The sequence below is a fragment of the Manacus candei genome, unplaced genomic scaffold (genome assembly GCF_025592945.1).
Source record: "Manacus candei isolate 608988 ecotype Guabito, Panama unplaced genomic scaffold, ASM2559294v1 h1tg000018l, whole genome shotgun sequence".
Lineage (NCBI taxonomy): Eukaryota > Metazoa > Chordata > Aves > Passeriformes > Pipridae > Manacus > Manacus candei.
In genome coordinates this window covers 18,462,519-18,480,951 of record NW_026138066.1, presented here as the reverse complement: position 1 = coordinate 18,480,951, position 18,433 = coordinate 18,462,519, and the positions used below count along the sequence as shown (strand labels likewise).

Genomic DNA, 18,433 nt, shown 5'->3' with positions numbered 1-18,433 from the left:
GGGAGTGACTCCAAATTGTCCTGGCACAATAGACTTTTACTGAAAAACATCCCAGTTAAGAATATCCACCCAAGTTCAAATTTCAAAGTGGGAGACTTTTCTCCTTAGTAGACCTAATTGGTTGCCCAGCTCCCCTGTGCTAATTTTGATGTGATAGTCCTTTGCTAGCCCTGTGCTTCATTCACTGTTCAGCCCCTCTGGCATTCTTTCCTGGGGTATCTCCTGCAGAGAGACTTTGAAACCCTCTTGCTGGTTTTATCCATCAGGGCTGGCCCGTACTCGTATGTGTGTAGAGTAGGAGCTGTAAAAGGGTGATGCTGAATTACACTTAACAGACCCTTATCCCTGTTTAATGCTATCTCCACTACACCTCTCCTGCCTCCTGCCTCTCCTCCTAATGCCTCTTTAGAGACAGCGATCCCATCAAAATCACTAATAGTGGCTTTAAGACAAGTAAAATAATCTTTACTTAAAGGGACACTGTCACTTAAAAGAATTGTTGTATTGCAGAAATTCTTAATTGGAAATGTTAATCTTTTTTGCGTGTTTGCCTTTTCCATTTCTCTGAGTCACCTCAGAGTGGTCATTTTTTAACAGGCTGGTTTGAGTTGTGTGATGACTCAGTCACTTGGGCTTCTGACAGTCAGACAATATTCATGGGGGGGTTTTTTTAAATAGTTGATACATCTTAAAACTACATCAAATTTCTGCTCGTCTCAAAAATACTTTTTCAAGACAAATTTTAAAAAAACTTTATTGGGCAGTATCCCTTTAAATGCAGCGAGCCCGAATAGCCTGGAGTATGTGGCTTTATAGTATTATTTTGTTACCTCTATAGTTTGCTTTATATTTGCTTTTGGGGCTGCTAGAACACTTTTACCAGAAGGCACACATTGCTCTGATGATGCTTGTCACTATTTAGTGGCAGATTTAGAGCTCAGCTTCAGAATTAACATGCCTGTGCAGGATGCTGCCTCTGGAGCACCATGTGGCTGCGCGGGCAGCTGGGATGGCTGCACGGGTAACTACTCTACTGGCAACCTGTGGCTCTGAGGCTTAGGCATGACTCTGGAGTCACACTGTCAGTAGAACGATGAGAAAAATTGCAAAGTACTTTGAAAAGTTATCTGTAAAGTGGTAGTAATTCTTCAATGATCAGGGCATTAGTTTATTCTGGATTTTCTTTACGCTGATGAGAGTTGCGTTTTCATGTAGTCGTTACAGATTGCGCAACAAAACTTCTGCAAGGGAGTGGTAACTGCTGACATCCTGGTCAAGTTCCAGTTTGCAGGATTACAGATTGCTATCTTAACTACCCCCTTTGCTCTGCTCAGTTGCCATAATCCTCTCTTCCTGTTCTAAAATGTTGTGTACCGTTGCTGTGATGCAGATGTTTCATTTCATGCTACAGATGGTCACATTTCAGTTCTGAGTAATTATTCCCGTGTGTATACTGTGCGTGTGGTTATGTTAAAAGAACACTACAAAGGTTGCAAAGTCAACTGAAATTAAGACACTGTATTATATTGATATATCAAGAGACTTGTAGCTTTTAGGTCTACCTTAGAGAACTCTTGTCTCATGCCCTTACGGAATAACTGGTAGCAACACTAGGTTGTCATCCTCTGTGTAGATCCTTATGGAGAAGAAATGGGACACAGTGGATTTCAGTGGATTTCACAGATGTTTGTTGGCAGCTGTGGAATGGTGAGACTTGAAAACATGGATTCTGAGCCAGATAGTGGAAGGATGCAGTGGTCTGGTGGATATACACTCTTTGTCCCTTTACACCCTTTTTCTAGACAGTCCTTGTCCTAATCCTGTCTTTTATTATCCAGAGCTCCTTTCCCCACTTCCATTTTAATTCTCAGTCCCAGTTTCTCTTTCTCAGGCATTTAATTTTAATCCCACCTTCTTGACAAAGAAATCCTACCATTCTACCTTTCAGACCTCCTGTTCCTCCCCACTAGCTACTTCTCCTCTGGTCTTCCCACTGACACAGTCTCCACAGCCTAAATCCCTGCCCTTGGCCTTCTTCCAAAATGTTTGGGCTCTGCTCCCTCTTCTGCCCAGCATTATTTGTCTGGAAAATTGTAGGTCGTATCTTCTCAAATCTACCTTCTCCCTTAACTCTTTACCCCTTTTCCCCTCTCCCTTCTTCTGTTCTTCATTAGTAGTTTGGATTCTTAGTCACCTTGCTTCCTTAGTCCCAGCCTCAGTTCCTCCTAACTCACTGGCTCCTTGTCCCAGTTTGCTCTTTGTCTGCCTATGGAAAGTACCTCCGTTCTTCCCTCTGAGTCCAAATGAGCAGCTTCCTTTTCCTTGCACCCAGCAGGGAATCATTGAGGAAAAAGCCACACACTCTCATCTTGCTTTGTTCCTGGCTGGGGTATGCCAAGAGAGACAAGAAGGATGTAGGGAAGAGAGCTGGTATGTTTGATAGTGTTGATTTCAGAAATACATTTTCCCTTATTCACAAGAGCCTTATGAACATCAGGTAAACACGAGGGAGAAAGTGCAATTGGTTGTTTTTTTTAAAATCTTTGTACTTTGTTTAAAGCACACATGACAATAGCTTCACTTTTTATTAACTTATTTAAAATATTTAAGCTGACTACATCCTTTTAAGTCCTTCAGGTCTAACTGCAGGGTTGGAGTCTGATATATTCGAGTGGGAACAGTCCTATTTCTTGTGATTGACAAACACAGCTCTCCTGGAAGGGGAGTAGAGGTGTAAGATAAATATTGCTTTTGCAGTCTGCAGCTGTTTTTGACACTGAAGTGAATCGGTAACATGTTTTCTTTCCTGTAAATTTTGAGCAGGAAAGAGCACTTGATAAGCAGAACTTGTTAAGTACCCGTACTTGTAGGGCAATTCCCATTTACCTGCTTCTTTCTGCACACAAAAACTAACAGCCTTGGGAGACAGGGTCAGTGCAGGACTGTGCTAATTCTGACCATGTTTTGAAGTGCCTCGAGGTCTAGTAGAAGCAGAAGACTTCTGTGCAGTCATGAGTGTATGTGTTCTGCTCCAACTATTGCTTTCCCCAGTTTTCTTTCCCTTCCCTTTCCTGCCTTCCCTCCTGCCCCCTTCTGCTGGATAAATAAAAGTGGTTCAGTTTGCATGACAGTTCGGTGGTCTGTGAGTTTTCCCTGGGTTTCTTCCAGTGATTGTGCTTGAGAGGATATTGGGTTTGACAGATTTAGTAAACTGTTAGTCAGACACACTAGGTGGTGTGCTTATGGGATGTTTGTCAGAATCCTTGTCTTCAACCTGCAGTGGTGTGGATGCTGTTTTCCAAGAGATGGCTTTCTGTATCCTTGCTCTTTTACAACACTGCTGTTGAACAACTTCACCAAATAGTAAGGATGGAATGCTTTGTTTTTCAGTACTTGGGTTTCTGATCATACCTGATTTTTTTAAGGGTGGGAAAGAGGATATTTTGTGTGCTCAGTGCAGTTTGGCTTACTGACCTCTTTTGGACTGATCCATATTTTAAACATTGATTTAAAATTAGAGCTCTCAGTATGCCTGATAAATGAGGGTTGGAAATTGTTAATAGAATAAGAAAGTGTTGTGTTCTTAGATTGTGAGGTCAAGTGGAACTGAGATTAGCCTCAGAGCTGGATTTCCTGTCCGGTGTTGCTGCTTTCCAAACCGCCCTGATTAGTCAGCAATATAGAATGCAAAGTCTTTGGATGCAAAGCTTGCAAAGGATGTGATCCCATGTGGTCTGTGGTATATCTGTTCAAGTAATTTTGGCTTCCAGTGGCTCACCACTTCTCAGAAATCATCACAGCTCTCCTACCACAAGACACAAGAAGGGGATCCTATGAGCTGTAGCTTGGGGATAATGGGGTCTGCCACCCCAAACTTTCTGCTGTGCTTTGTTCATCCTGACTGGTCATTTGACTACTGATTGTGAAGAAGTGCTACATAGCTACAGCAGAAAAGGACAAAACTAGTCTGAAGTATTGCTCTTTAAACAATAGGTAATTGAAAATTGTAAAAGAAGACAACAGTCCAGTGTAGCTTGTGTAACAAAGAACAATGTACAGTGAAAAGGAAGGTATATTTTCATAGTGGTTATATAATTTCTGGCTCTTGTTTTGAAGAGGCTTTGGAGCTATGGTGTTTGCTCTTGGCCTAGGTGTTGGTTTCCACCACTGTAGCAAAGTCTGCAGCCTTTCAAGAGTACTATGAAAAAGAGGATCATTCTTGTTCTGGCTGCACACAAGACTTCCCAGAAAGATCTGGGAAAGGCTTCTTTTCACAGAGGCAAGATAATTCCAGTCACTTTATTGATGGGATGTGTCTGATCTGCAAGCCAGTGTGCTCAGGAGCTGGGGTACAGTCCTTTCCTTAACGAGCTGCAGCTTCTGCCTCCGTTTCGTGCCTCTCTGGTTGACAGCAGCTTGGGCTGCTGAGCTCTGCTTCCAAGGCTTTTTACATACAGTTAGGAAAGTTGGCCTGTGGCATTGGAAAGGAACAACCTGTGATTAATACATCTGTTGACAGATTTGCCTCTCTGGTGAAAAAAATGGTGATTTTCTGTCTGGAAGTGACAGCCACACCTTAGACTCCTGCTGACAGCACAGGGAGAACCAAAGAATGAAGTGGTCACAGAAATGGTTCCCCTCTTGCCCTTCAGCTCTTTCCGAAAGAACTCCTTCAGCAGCTGTTGCTGCTGCCAACAGCACTCTTACCATGCTGTGGGTAAAGACCTGTGTTGCCAGACCTGGATATTTTTGGTGGGGAAGGAGACTTAAACAGAAGGGGGGTTGGGTTTGTTGGGGGTTTTTTAATTTGCATGACAAAAGGGGTTTTCCTATCTGGCCCCGACTTTATGTCCCAAAAGATTGTCTTGCAGTGATGATACTGTTTTTAATTTAATGGGACCATGAGGTGGTGATTTCTCTTCTCTAAACAACACAATAATAATACTATTTACTGCAGGATTTGTAATGGCTTTGGGAGAAATAAGAAGCCATGTAAGGGTTTCCATAATGTAATCAGACGTGTGATAAGGGCAAGGTAGATGAGACAGTTTTTAACACCATATTGCAAAACAGGACATTGCATAGTTCTCCTTCTTGATAGTACTAGACAAGGAGTTCGGCCTTTTCCCAGGATTGTCCTTGAGCTTACTTACACACAGTGAGAACTAGTGCTGTGAAGTTGTATTTTCTTAAATTAACCTTGACAGGAATGTGAATGATCTGATGGTACATTCACTGTCTAAAATTATCAGCTGGCCCAGGGAACACTTTTTCCATTTATCAATTGATTTTTTCCCCCCCACTAGTTCTTTGTTTCTGAAACAGTTAAGAGGCCTTTTCTTGAAAGTGTTTATCTGAAGGGAAAGGGAAATGTGACAAAGACTGGTTGTTGTCAGTGAAAAAGCTTTCTCCATTTCAGGCTGTACAATGAAATAGTTATTCTCTTATAATTTAAAAGTTTCTATTTCAGTCTGCTCAGAGTGCATACCATGTGCTGATACTCCTTATTAGCAAGAATGGGGAGGCAGTTTTCATGACTATCACCTTAAGAGTTGTTTCTAAAAATATATTTAAAATTCTGCTGCATGATATGTTTTATAATGCTTGCAGCTTCAGATTATGGCACTTTTTAGGACATAATAATTTTCACAGCTTTAGAGAACCACTGGGAGTTAAGTTTTCAGGTTGTACTTTCCTCTTTTTTTGCTGTTAAGGACCTCCAGTACATAAGGAAACTCCTTAAAGCCTTGCTAATCATCCTGCTTTGGACAGAATTTTTTCCCAAAGCAATTGTAATGATCATATATTCACTGATGCAACTGTAATTTACATCTGAAGTAGATGGAAAGGCTCTTAATTGTACAGGTTATGTTTGTTATCTTACTGAAAAACAATGTCAACATTTCTAGTAGCAGGACTATTGTAGATACCATGGACTTTGCAACTTGATCCAAGGACAAGTTTTCCTTAGACAAGAGTGAGAGTATAACTAAGAGCAAAGGTAGAAAATATAGTTGGGGTGTGAGCTCCGTATTAGTCAGCTGCTGTGTAAGTCCTGTGTCTTTTTACTGGAGATCAAAGATGGTATCCTTTCCTAGTATCAGATCATTTGTGCACTGATGACTAGTACTGGTAGTTTTGTGGCCATTTCACAGTGAGATGAAGGACATTTTCACATACTGGGTATTTCTTTTTTCAGATCAAATATGAAAAATTGGGAGTTCCTCACCAAGTCTGTATGTCCATGGTTTGACATTTATCACCCTCCAATTCTGAATGAAATCTCAAACCCTGAAAAATTGAAGTGGATATTTCTATACAGTTAAATACCCATGTCCTGCCCCCGCCCCCAAACAGTGGTTAGAGCAAGTTACAGTATTAAAACTTATATGGAAGAATTAGTGTTGAACAAGATAGGATGTGAAATAAAAAATTATTAGTAAGTGTCGTGCACTTAATGCTCTGCTTTGTGTGGAAGCTTATTCTTCACAGTGCCTTTGTGGTTTGGAGTTTTTCTTGTTTGTTATTGCTTTTATTAACCCGATCTGTGAAATGGCAATTGTAGGGAAAAAAAAAAACCCTTAGTATTTTTTTCATTTCAAATGAGGAAGTTCGAAAGTTCAGAACAACTATGACTAAGGTTCTGGTACTGTCACCTAACGTTGGTACGATGCTTTATTTGTAGCTGTCCTATGGCCAACTGTGGCACCTCTCCTAATGTCACCCCTTCCTGCTCCCAGTACAGAGGTTTCTTCCTGTCTGAGAAAGCCACGCAGCTCAGTCACAGGCTTTGAAGCCGATGTGCTCTCCCTCTTGCTCCAGTGTGTCCTCCATGTGCTGGTCTAGTTCTGTGATGGTCCCTTCTAAAGCCTTCCCAGTCCACGAGTATTCTAGTTCTATAAAGCTTTCTCTGAACCACATACATCAAACCCTGTTGACTTTTCCAAAAAAAAAAAAAAGCGTTATTCTTACCATATTATTGTTGTGGAGTTTATGCCTTTTCCCAACACAGAAATGCCTCCTCTTTATAAATGCGGTTGTGCCCTGAGAGCAGTAAGTGTTCCATTCTGCTCCTCTGGTGTTTCAGGCTCATCACCTCCCTGGTGCATGTCCTCCTGTAACTATTAGTGATGTTGGTTATTTCCTACTGTTTATCTCTGTAACGTTAAGTACAGCTGAAAAGCAAATTCTTGGTGTTAAAGCAGCTGAACCTTTTGAGAGATGAGAAGTGTTTGTCCTTCGATGTCTGTCTGACAGAAAAGATGCCAAAGATTCAGTAAGTCACCGATACTAACAGGACTTGTAAGCTTTAAAATGCTGTGTGAAATGAGAACGTCAAGGGAGAGCTTTAAATTTACTGTTTTAACTCTGCAAAGCCCTCAGTTGGTCACTGCCCCTGCAGATCCTGATGCAAATCACATTTTTATCCATGTAAAAGCCTTTTCCTCTCTAAGCACAACAACCCAGTTGAGTACATGTGTACTCACCATACTTGACACAGCAGATCCTGGCAGGCTGGTTCCACGGTAATCGGATTCTCCCTGTGATGTTCCCTGTCTGAAGACATTATATTCCATTATAGAGGACACTTTTACCATCAGTGGATGCTGCCACGGTGATAAGAGCATGGTCCTGATAAGGCTTTAAGGTAGGGTGGCTGCTTACAGCTGGTGTCTTACATATGCAGGCGAGACTTACTGTAACCCTGCTTGAAATTTGATGTTATCAGCAGGAGCTGAATATTCATCTCTGCTAGTCCTGAGATCTGGGTCACAAACTTTTTGGTTAAAGACCATGCAATTGAAAAATGTACATTAGGAAAAATGCACTAACAGTAACCTCCTGCCTGGTATTTGTACAGCTCAGTAAGAGTTCACCAGTACCTCAGTCTACCTCTCATGTGTTATCTGTGCTTATTAGGGACATTATTCATCTGTAGACTGTATCCCTTGTTTCTGCTTCTCCATTTCTTGTATTTTTTTCTTTTCTTTTCTTCTTGTGTTTCCTTTCTTTCTCACTCTTATGCTTTTTGTCCTTTGCTTGTCTTTTATTTCACCCCTTTCCTCCTCTTCCGTTCCACTTCCAACTTCCTCTTCCTCTCCTGCCTCTTCCTCTTCCTCGTTTGGTCCTATTGAAGTTGAGCCCAATGCCGGGACACCACGTCGTAGACCTCTCTCCTTCTGCCCTTGCTGTGCCCATGAAGGTAACGTAACCTCACGCTCCCCGTCCTCCTTGACCACAGCTGGGTTGTCATAGCAGCACTAGTCAGATAGTGACCACAAGGCCCCCCCAGCCCCGTCCCCAGCCCTTTTCTTGCTGTATCCTCAAAACCGACCTTCTCTGTAGCAACCCGATAACCAGCTTCTCTGAGCCTGTGGCAAGTTACTAAAGGTACAGTATCCCTTTTGCGAGTCCCAGCTGTGCTAGAGAAGGTGTAGCGGCTGGGAGGGGCCCTGGGCAGCAGCCGTGGGGCCAATAATGTCACACTCGAAAGTTTCTGTTTTCATTTGCTGGCTTCAATTTCTCTATTCCTCCTGAAAGATGTTTGGAAGGTGGGGTAAGGGAAGACAATCTGTTTCCTTAAATATGGCCCTTTAATTACCATGTAGGGATTAAAGGAATACTGTGTCTTTATAAGGACTGGTTTGCAAAAACATCCTTGAACTTTAAAAACCAACAGACCTTAAGTTAGACCAGTTTTCCCTCATCTGCCTTGCTGAGTGCATTCTTTAACTGTCCCAAAAGGAGTTTACTGTAGAGTTTCCATTGCCAAGGCATGGGGAAGGGGTTGTTTATGTGTGTTCATGGTGTAATTTTGCTAACCACTTATCTGCTTTCCATGGTGCTCCCTTCACATCAGTTGTCAGTGCTCCCTTTCCAATCCTCCCATTATTCCTCTGCTCATTGGCTGTTTAAAAATACTTACGTATTTCATAGGTCAGTAGCGTTGTGTTTTCGGCTTTTTCTTAGAGGCATTTGTTTTCTACACATCCTGGCATCAGAAGGGAAGGGGAGACTTCCCAGTGTTTTCATGGCGCCACAGCACTGGACATCTGCATGTACAGTCTCCCTCTCCTGTCGCCACTGTGGGCATACTGTGCAGAGATGCTCAGAAAGGAATGCTTGGAACTGAGCAACACACTCGTATAAAGTCTTAAGGTGGTGCAACCGGGTCTGGTATCGCCCAAGGGGCTGCTATGACAAGTGAAAGGCAGGTATTCTCAGCCTAAGCCAAAGATTTTCTAGGAGTTGTAGGCTCTCCCTTGTGTAGCTCCAGGGCAGCACTTGTGTGACATGCTGAGGATGAGGCAGGGCGTGGGTCTGAATTAACCAGCCATTAATGCGGTGTCGGTGAAGTGTCTCACAGAGTTTGCACAGTAAGATTGCTGCTTGACTATTTTAGCATCGAATGGACTGTTTGAGAGCTTTTGTTCTTGATGTAGAGAGTATGTATCCATAATAACAAATATAGGCAGGGATGTTAGTTATTTTGGGATGCCTTGGTTACATACAATGCAAGCTGATAGCATGCAGCAAACTGAAAGTGCTGTTGAGCTTGATTTGAGGTCTTCTGCATCCACTTCTATCCAGGCAGGAGCATTGTTACTGTCCTTGATGGGGTCTGATCTGAGTCACAGAATTCATCTGCAGGCAGTTCAACGTGGAATAAGTGGCCCAGACCAAGAGCTTGTAAGCTCTTGTGTTTGATAAATATCAACAGAAGGCTTTGGGAACAGCGTTCTGCATTTATTCCACGTGACTCCTGACAGATACAAGATTCATCAATGGATTATTGAGTAAGTTTAGCAGTTGGGTTTAAAATAAAAGAAATTCCAGCTAAGAATTCTGTACTAGGTGGCCAAGGCCCAAGGTATCTTTATTCTGCTTTGATGTTAGCAAATGTGTCTGGGGGTTCTTTTTCTTTCCAGTGCTGATGTGCAATACAGTAGACTTAGTTTCTGTGTTCACTGTGCAGTGGGGATCTTCAAGATAAATAGATACACGTGGCTAGGAGGAGGAGTCAGAAAAGATTTATTTAGCCATTTAAAAAAAAAAAGGTGTTACTTTTGGCTAGTAAAAGAAAAGATTGAGGACATGCAATTGAAGAAAATAAAGGTCAAACACATGGAGCGGCAGTTGAATCCTTTTCTGATGAGCATACATTTAAGTAGCTGGCCTGAGGGTCTATAAAACTCTTCTGATGAAAGGAAAAATTAAATGCTTAGGGGTTTCTGCAGTAAGAGTGAGGAAGAAACAAGCAATCGCAAGAAAATCAGGAAGGGAAAAATAAATTAGGCTCCAAAGAGAAGAGAATCCTTTTGGAGGTGACTTCCACTCTACTGTGTACTCTAGGCAAACTGAATGGACCCGGCTTGGGAGTGCTCTGGCAGCATCTTGCTCGGCTTTCTTTGCACATTTTGCCCCATCGTTGTTTTTTGCGGTTTGGGCTTGTCAGGATTGCAGGGCATCACCTGAAAACTTAACAGGTTTCTTTTTTGGCAGGCATGGGTAAGAAGGATGACCCCAAGCTGATGCAGGAGTGGTTCAAGCTGGTGCAGGAGAAGAATGCCTTGGTTCGCTACGAGTCCGAGCTGATGATATTGTGAGTCAATGTGTTCAAAATGGGGATTGTGTCATAAATAGTATTGGAAGATCTGTCAGTACTGTGTTCCCTATAGGGCCAGGAGGTCAGCAGCCTCTTAGGCTGATTTTTGGCTGGGATATGAGTCCAAGTACATTTCAGAAGAGAGGTAGAAGAAGGAGTAATAGCAGTAAGAAATAGAAGGTCCAATTATTTGTGCACATGCAGAAGTACAGATATGTGAGTCCTTCTCAAGCTGTTCTTGTATAAAACAAACATTGTTTATGCAAGTGTTTTTGAGCTGTGCAGAAATAATGTGTGTCTCCTGGTTTTGGTAGAGTTTGCTTTTAAGCAAAGCCAAAAGTGTTTAACTCAGTCACCTTTGCCATGTGGGCCTCCTCTCTGCCTGCAGTGCCTCTCATTTGGGCTCAGGTGATAAAACTTTTTTCCTGTTAGTGAAATTGGGAGTTTTCTCTGTTCCCGTGATGCACATTCACTAAAATTAATTTCTGAGTATGTCAGCTCACCCTGGCAGTGTGGAGCTGATGGCCTTAGTGCCTGTAGCAGAAAAGCCCAAACATGTTGTCTGCATTGCAATCTGCAAGTGACCTGATGTCCTTAGTTAATAAGTAACTTTGTCTTTAGAGTGGAAAGTAGCAGGAGATACACAGAGGTATTGCAGATTTGTTTGTTCTTTCCTTCTGTTTTAGATTTAATCCCACCCACAACCTGTAAAACTTTTGGTGTTGCACATCCTACCTGAAGGCAAAGAACCTGAAATGCTGAAAGTACCATTAAATCTTTTAAAAATACACTTACAACTCTTAAAACACTGAAGATATATTCTGAAACAGATTGGTAAAATGCACAGTGAATATCTAGAGAGGGAGTAGAAACTGAGAGTGTGTATGAAGCAATGTATGCAGTATTTTAACATAGCCAGAATTTGGATTTCTGATGTTTCCCTTTCAGTGCTCGGGAGCTAGAACTGGAAGACAGACAGAGTCGATTACAGCAGGAACTCCGGGAGAGGATGGCAGTAGAAGGTGAGAGCAAAAGGCAATATTTCATGGATTTTGTGTGTGTGTATTTCTAGCCTTTTGTATGCTGATAGTTTTGGATGTCTCTGTAGATCATCTGAAGACAGATGAGGAGCTCTCGGAGGAGAAGAGGATCCTGAACGAGATGCTAGAAGTAGTGGAGCAGAGAGATTCTCTTGTGGCTCTCCTGGAGGAGCAACGGCTTCGAGAAAAAGAAGAAGACAAGGACCTGGAGGCAGTCATGCTTTCCAAAGGTTTCAGCTTGAACTGGTCCTGAGCTTAACACATTTACCTCTGCTGGTCTGTGTTGTCCAGTTGGCCTACCCTGAGTTTGCCAGAATTACACGGATAGGAAGATGTTGAAGGGGAAATCTCCGAAGGGTCCGACAGCATGCAGGAATTTGGTTTGAACCACGCAGAAGCCTTTTGATAAGTGTGTTGGTTCCAGAAGCTTAAGTTTTACATGTCTGCAAGCCAAGTTGAAGAAATGAGTTGAGACTGTGGAGTCTCCTTTAGGTCCTATACAAATGGACCGTATTTTTGTGTGTGTGGTAGGAGGGAGGGGAATAATCCATGTGTGGGGAAGGAGGTTAAGGGAAGAAGTGCCCTTAACTAAGCTGGATTTATGGCAGTCCATTCCTTCCCCATTTTTGCTACACCAGTTCTTATAAAAGGGAGGGAAGTGGCAACCCTTCCTGGAAAACCACAGCAGCCTGTAGCAGTGGACTCAGCTGTCCGAGAGAGCTCCAGAAGCCCAGGGCAACACCTTCTTTGCTTTAGTCTTCCTCCCCACCAAAGAAACCTGCAGTTGATCATTATGCATGGATATGAAGAAATACGAGACAGAGAAGATACTGCTAGTATGTGTGACAGAACTTTCTGCCTCCTGGTTTTTAGAGAGAAGTGGGCATCAGTAGACTCTCTCCCTGTCATAGCCTCCTAAATCTTCTTGTGGGGAACAAGGGGAGAAGAAGAGAGAGGGAAGATGCCCATCTGCTTTGCTACACACTGGAGAGACAGCTACTGCTGGCCTTAGTCTTCATGGCCACAGCTCAGAGACTGGTGGGCTTCCTTGTTCTGTTTTTGTTGTGACTGTTTTGACACTGGAAAATACTGCTGTGGGACAGTGGTAAGTGCGTGCTGGGGCAGGGGTGTTCCCAGGCAGCATTCCCTGGCTGTTAGGCCCCTGAAAGGGAGAAGCCCTTAAGTGACCGAACCACCATTAAGACTTTTCAGTGTTTTTATTTTTTTTTCCTCTGTATTTTGTTTTTGCACATTGGAAACGAAGCTTAAGACCTGCCTGGGCCCTCAGTCACTTTGACCCTTTTATGTCAATTAACTTATTTTTTTAATACTTGAAAGAAGATTCATTTTTGTATCTTTTAGGAAACAAATGGACGAGTGATGAGTGTGTGTGCCTGCTGCATCCTACAACTTCCACTTCTAAATTACTGGACGTTGTTACCTGTGGCTATTTATTAGTGTTCTTATTAATAATTTGATTGTTACACTTATTTGATTGTGGAGGGAGTGTTTTAACTCTGTTAGAGAAAGACACTACTGCGGATTGGTCCCTGCTTCACAGCAAGGGCAGCCTTTATGTACCCACGGATGCATCCTGCCCTAGGAGTTTTCCTCTATGAAAAAACCCTGCACACTCATGGAGTTTAAGAATCTATTTGTGTTCTTAGCGTCCTTTTCTTCTGCATCCCAGATTCCCTCTTTTGGACTAATAAACCTATATTTATTTAAATTTTACATTTTTATAACGGGAAAGCCAAAACGGTGAGGTAGAAATATCCCACGTCTCTTTCTCACTGAAAGAGGGGACCCTCACGCTCCTGAGATACAGCTAGAGGGACTTCCATGAAAACAAAAATAGCACATTTCTTGCTGCATCTATTGGAAGAAACTCCTCTTGGCTCAGCTAGTGAAGCTTTTCAGCCGGGAAGGTGCTGACCGTGATCACAGACTAACAATGAGCAGGATATGCACTGAGCAATTCAGCACCATTCACTGTCTGACACATTCCCTGGGCACACCATGTCCTTACCTTGTCCTGCAGAGCTGAAACAGCACCATGTGCTGGGGAGGTGTCCTGTCCTTCATGCGATGCATTAAGAGGTTTTCCCACCTTGGGATGCTGACTGTGCTCTTTTCTTGTTAAAGTACTAAGCCTTCTTCCCAAAGTCTTTGAGAAAGTGTCCCATTCCCGAGCACATTCGTACAGAGCACTGACTCTTTCAGCTTGAATTTACACTGCTGGTGCAAGGCACCCAAGCAGGGCTGAACATCCTTTAGTCTTTTGCCCTGGGACAGAGGTTAGCATGGTTTCTTGCTGTTGGCTCTCTCCTTCCTTCAGAGAGGTGTCCTGTAAGGCAAGGTCTATGATTTGAATTCCCCTCTGACCTGGGAGCGTACCTCAGGCTGAGGGAGAATGGGTTGGGGTGTCCCCAGAGACTCTGAGTGGTGCTGGTTGCTAACTGTGGAAACATGTCTTTTCCACTTGAAGTGTCCCTCCTTTATTCCCCCTAGTGTTTTCTGCTAAGACATTACAAATTAAATCCAGATGCTCGTGAAACCAAGCAGACAGGCAGATGCAGTGCTATTTCATAATTGTGTATGTTAGCAAGTGATACCTGCTATCCCAGCATCCTGGAGTGTTGGCTTACTGACAGGATGTCCAACAGACAGAATTCCCCCCATTTGCCAGTGCAGATGCCAGCTGCCCAAGTCAAACCGGCAGTGGAAGTTTACATAATCTGCATTTTAGAGGCCACTGGAAGCTGGAGCGGAGAAGGAGGGAAGAAAGAGGGAAGCCAGATATAAAGTTTATTGTGAACTGTCTTGTGCAGAGAATTGACCTCAGTACATTTTATGTGCACTGGGTATATGGACCACACCTAACCCGTAACGAAAAGTCATTGAATGTGAGCTGCAGAACAGAACAAAGTCCTGAAGGAGAAATACCAGATCACTCCTTTTCCCTTTCATGCTGGGGGACATGGGCCAGATCTTTGCAGCGCTGAAGAGTGATATCACTTGAGGGCATAATCTCTTACTGCACCAGAAGACCACATAATCTAAACCTAAACTCGTTAGGTTATGCTGAAGGCCTCCAGCAGTGAGAATGAAAATGAAGAGCTAACATCGCACGCGCAAATTAATTAAAAATACATGAAAGGGAATGTTAAAAGGCCTTTTTATATCAAAATGGTTGTAAAAGGCACAACTCGTATTTGCTGTTCAGTTGCACTTTAAGAATACGACTTGCATATCAGATACTGGGTTTTTTTACTATCTGAATATTTTTAATTCAAATTTTATATTTTTAAAGCTGAAGAAGGCTCTTGTGGCCACAAGATTCCTTATTTGTATCAGAATGCAAGTAGGATGTTCTAGCTCTTTGTGCTGCCCGGGGTGGGCAGCAGCACGTGACTCGGCCATGTGCATTCGATGACGTGTGTCCATTTCACGTGTGAGGAGAGCGAAAAGGCCCTCAGCTTCCGAGGAGTGGGCACTCCAGGGTGTCTGTCCCAGGTGACACGGTCTGTACCAGGGGCTGGCTGCTTCATCCCTGCAGGAGGTAGGGAGAGAGCCGAGCTTGGAACCCAAGCTGTGTTCGTTTTGAAATGGGCACACTGAGGATGGGGCAAGCACTTCAGTCCCCTACGGGGAAGGGAGGGGGATACCAACCTCCTGGAAACACCCAGGAGGCAAGTGGGACTGGGGGAGTGAGGACTACCAAAACAACTAAGATGCTGTTTTCACAGTACATTTTTATTTTAACTGTTCTGTTTTTTTAACCATATTCTCATGAAAACTCACAAATGGCTGTAAAATCCTGAGCTTCAGAGAACTAATGTGTGGGGAGGTGACGAGACATTTCAGCTCCAACTTTCAGACATACTCCTTCTTTCAGTTAACCAATACCCCATGGTCTCACTAGGGCATGTTACAAACTGCATTGCTGAACAACATATTTTAGAGCAAACCGCAAGTTTTAAAAGTCTGTCCTTCTCTCTCTCCGTCTCTGCATTTTATGTAAATATTTGTTTGTATGTAAAGACACCAAGTGGATCCCTGGGTTACCCCCACGGTCAAGAATCTGAGTTTTGTGCAATGCCTAGGCCTTCTCTTAGAACACGGTGCTTGCATAGAGCTAGTCACCACATTTGTGTGCACTCTGGTGGTTTTTAATATTTTTATACATCCTAATCCTGAACGTTATGAAGTATTATAAGTGGTCTAGACTGCATGATCTAGAGCAGCTGGCAGTTCCATTTTGTGAGCAGCTGTTCCTAAAATGTTCACAGCTACACCTTGTTTGGTTAACATTCTTTTAAGATGAGTTTTCAGTTTAAGTGTTTACACCGGACACCAGTGGACGAGAAAGGTGTTGCATTATAAAATCTCCTGTGTACAAACTGAAAAGCCACGATATGGCTTTCTGGGAATTTCAGTCATCACCATCTGCAAGAAAGAGAACTCTAAAGCATACTAAAAACCAGCCTGTATATAGTTCACAGAGAAAGAGATCGCTGGCTCTCAACTGTTGTAAAATATTAGAAGCTTTCCAAAAGTTCCTGCTTTTGGAGTGCTCAGAGTACTGCTATAGGCAGGGTAGCAGGCAGATGAGGGTGTCACTGAAAGCGGATGTGAAGGGGAGGATGCCATGTTCTGATGGCATTGCAGTAACTTAAATACTCTGTATCTGTGCGTGCATGCGTGTGTGTGTGAAGTCTAATCCAGGTGAAGGGATCTGCTTTGGCATCTTCCCTTTTGTATGAAAGTGAACTCTGATATTCAGATTGTTCGAGGCTCTTACGGTTGGCATGTATGGAGTGTTAAGAGGAAAAGCGCATACCCTACCTGTACAAAACCAACTCTGTTCCAGCCTGTTTTCTTCTGTTGGGTTGTGTTTTATTGTTTGTTTTTATGCACACTTGCTTCGTTGGTGTTGAGATTTTAGCACCTCAGATGGCCAACTGAACTAAAAAAAAAAAGAACAAAAAAATAAAATCATTAATTATTTTTTCTTTTTTGTTGGTGGAGTTACCGTTTGTTTCCCTTGCATTCACTCCTGTGATTGATGATTGAGGAGCAAGCTGGGAGCTGAGGGAAGGTGATCTAGAGATAAAAACTTAGGTGTTAAAGGGCCTGGCCTTGATTTCTCTTTTGCTGGAACAATCTGAGTCACTCTGAATTATCTGATGGAAACAAATCAATCTTGATAAAGCCCAAATACAAGGTCTTCCCCTCTCCATATTTTACATTGTTTTTTGGATTTCTTGTGAAGAGAAGTTATGGTAAATAGCCAAGAAGGGATGAAGGTAATATAAACTGAATTGTAGGATTTAATTTCTGTAACTGTAGCTCACTTTCTCAGCCTGCAGAACCAGCCTGAACATCTGACACTGGTGTAAAACAAGGAGAGAATTACACAAATGCCTCTGTGCTGACTTTGTGTTGCTTTAAGTCTCCACCATTCTGTGCTCGTGTCTCATCTGTGCTGTGCCAGCTCTGCCATATGAGCTAAGCAAGGTGCAGCTCCAGAGCTGTGCCCCTTGAACAGACTGGAAGGATTCAGGATTTCAACCTCACCAGCTCAAGAGTCAAGAAAAGGCATCTGGGTATCTCCTGTTTGAAAAGGGCAGGTGTTCGGCCTCAGTGGTCAGTGCTGGGTCCAGTAAACATCAGGAGCTTGAAGCCTGGCATAGTGACATCCAGCCAGCAGCACTACTGTCAGTAAGGAGACTTGAGAGAAAAAACTTTGTGTCTTTTTTTTTTTTTTAAAGAAATTTCACACAGGATGCTGTGGGGAAATCCCAGCCAGGGAAATCCCAAACAATGAGTTTTATTTTCCTGCCCACTCAACCACTCTCAAAACAAAGGATAAACCCTGCTGTTCCTGAGGTGGTGTGATTAAAGCAGACCTATTAGGGCAGCAGGAGGCATGATGGGCTTCGGATTTCCCCTTGCCTGGAGGCTGGGCCAACAGGCTGTGCTGCAGGTGCTCAGCTGGCTCATTCATTTGTGCAGCTCGGTAGGGTAGCAGTTCTTTGAGGACCTTTCAAACCCCACAGTTCTTCCTGTCCTTTTGGTCTCTTGCTTTCAAATAGTAGTGGGAGAAAAATGGTAGTGGGAGAAAGCTGTGATTACCAGGGAGGGCGAGGGTAATTTGAACCCTCTGGTGTCAAAAGGCCAGTCCACAAGGAATTCTCCCTTGATGCCGAAAGAAAAATAAGTGTATGGACTCTTGGACACAGGAGGTCAGCTCTCATCCATAGCTTAGGAGACCAATGTTGTGACAATCACGGCTGTTTAATTACACTGTAAGCCTGTTAGTCCCCAGTCTCAGTTAGGAACCCAGAGGTTTTGCTATTTTATAAACTATGAACAGAGCAACTGGACTCCTAGGGACGACTTTCTCTATTGCTTTCTTGGGCAAAGAGCTATGGCAGCCCTCTGAGATGAGCAGGATCGCACGTCCTGCACGGATCAGCCACGTGTGTCTAAGAAATAACACCAGGAAAAGGCCCTCCAACAAATAAACCCCGCCCCAGGAGCCCAGCATGGTGGCAGCTGCTGCTTTCTGTTTTCATTCATAATGAAAGTAGCCTTCAGGAGCCTCTGACCTCTTCCACAGGTGGTGTCCATGCCCTCGAAGCTACCTCACCCACCTGACGTCATTCCCCAGCTCTCTGGGAGGAGGTAAGGAACAGCAGGGAAGTTACCGAGGTGGGAGGGAGAACACGTTTTCACGTGTCAGTGAAAACAGGAAGGATGTCAGTGGGCTCATTGAGTAATG

The 18,433-nt window shown here is 43.3% G+C and overlaps 1 protein-coding gene across 5 annotated transcripts in view; it reads left to right on the top strand.

The window, feature by feature from the left end:
* Window positions 1-16,656, top strand: part of MICAL3 (microtubule associated monooxygenase, calponin and LIM domain containing 3) — a 134,541-nt gene extending 117,885 nt beyond the window's left edge. For 4 of the 5 annotated variants that reach the window (XM_051784887.1, XM_051784886.1, XM_051784885.1 and 1 more), the window contains 4 exons: window positions 8,138-8,203; window positions 10,504-10,603; window positions 11,555-11,628; window positions 11,715-16,656. In XM_051784887.1, coding sequence (XP_051640847.1) covers window positions 8,138-8,203; window positions 10,504-10,603; window positions 11,555-11,628; window positions 11,715-11,899 — 425 coding nt within the window. In that variant the 3' untranslated portion in view covers window positions 11,900-16,656. The remainder of the gene's footprint in view (window positions 1-8,137; window positions 8,204-10,503; window positions 10,604-11,554; window positions 11,629-11,714) is intronic. The other variant, XM_051784888.1, reaches the window with a different exon arrangement.
* The last annotated feature ends 1,777 nt before the right edge of the window (window positions 16,657-18,433 follow it).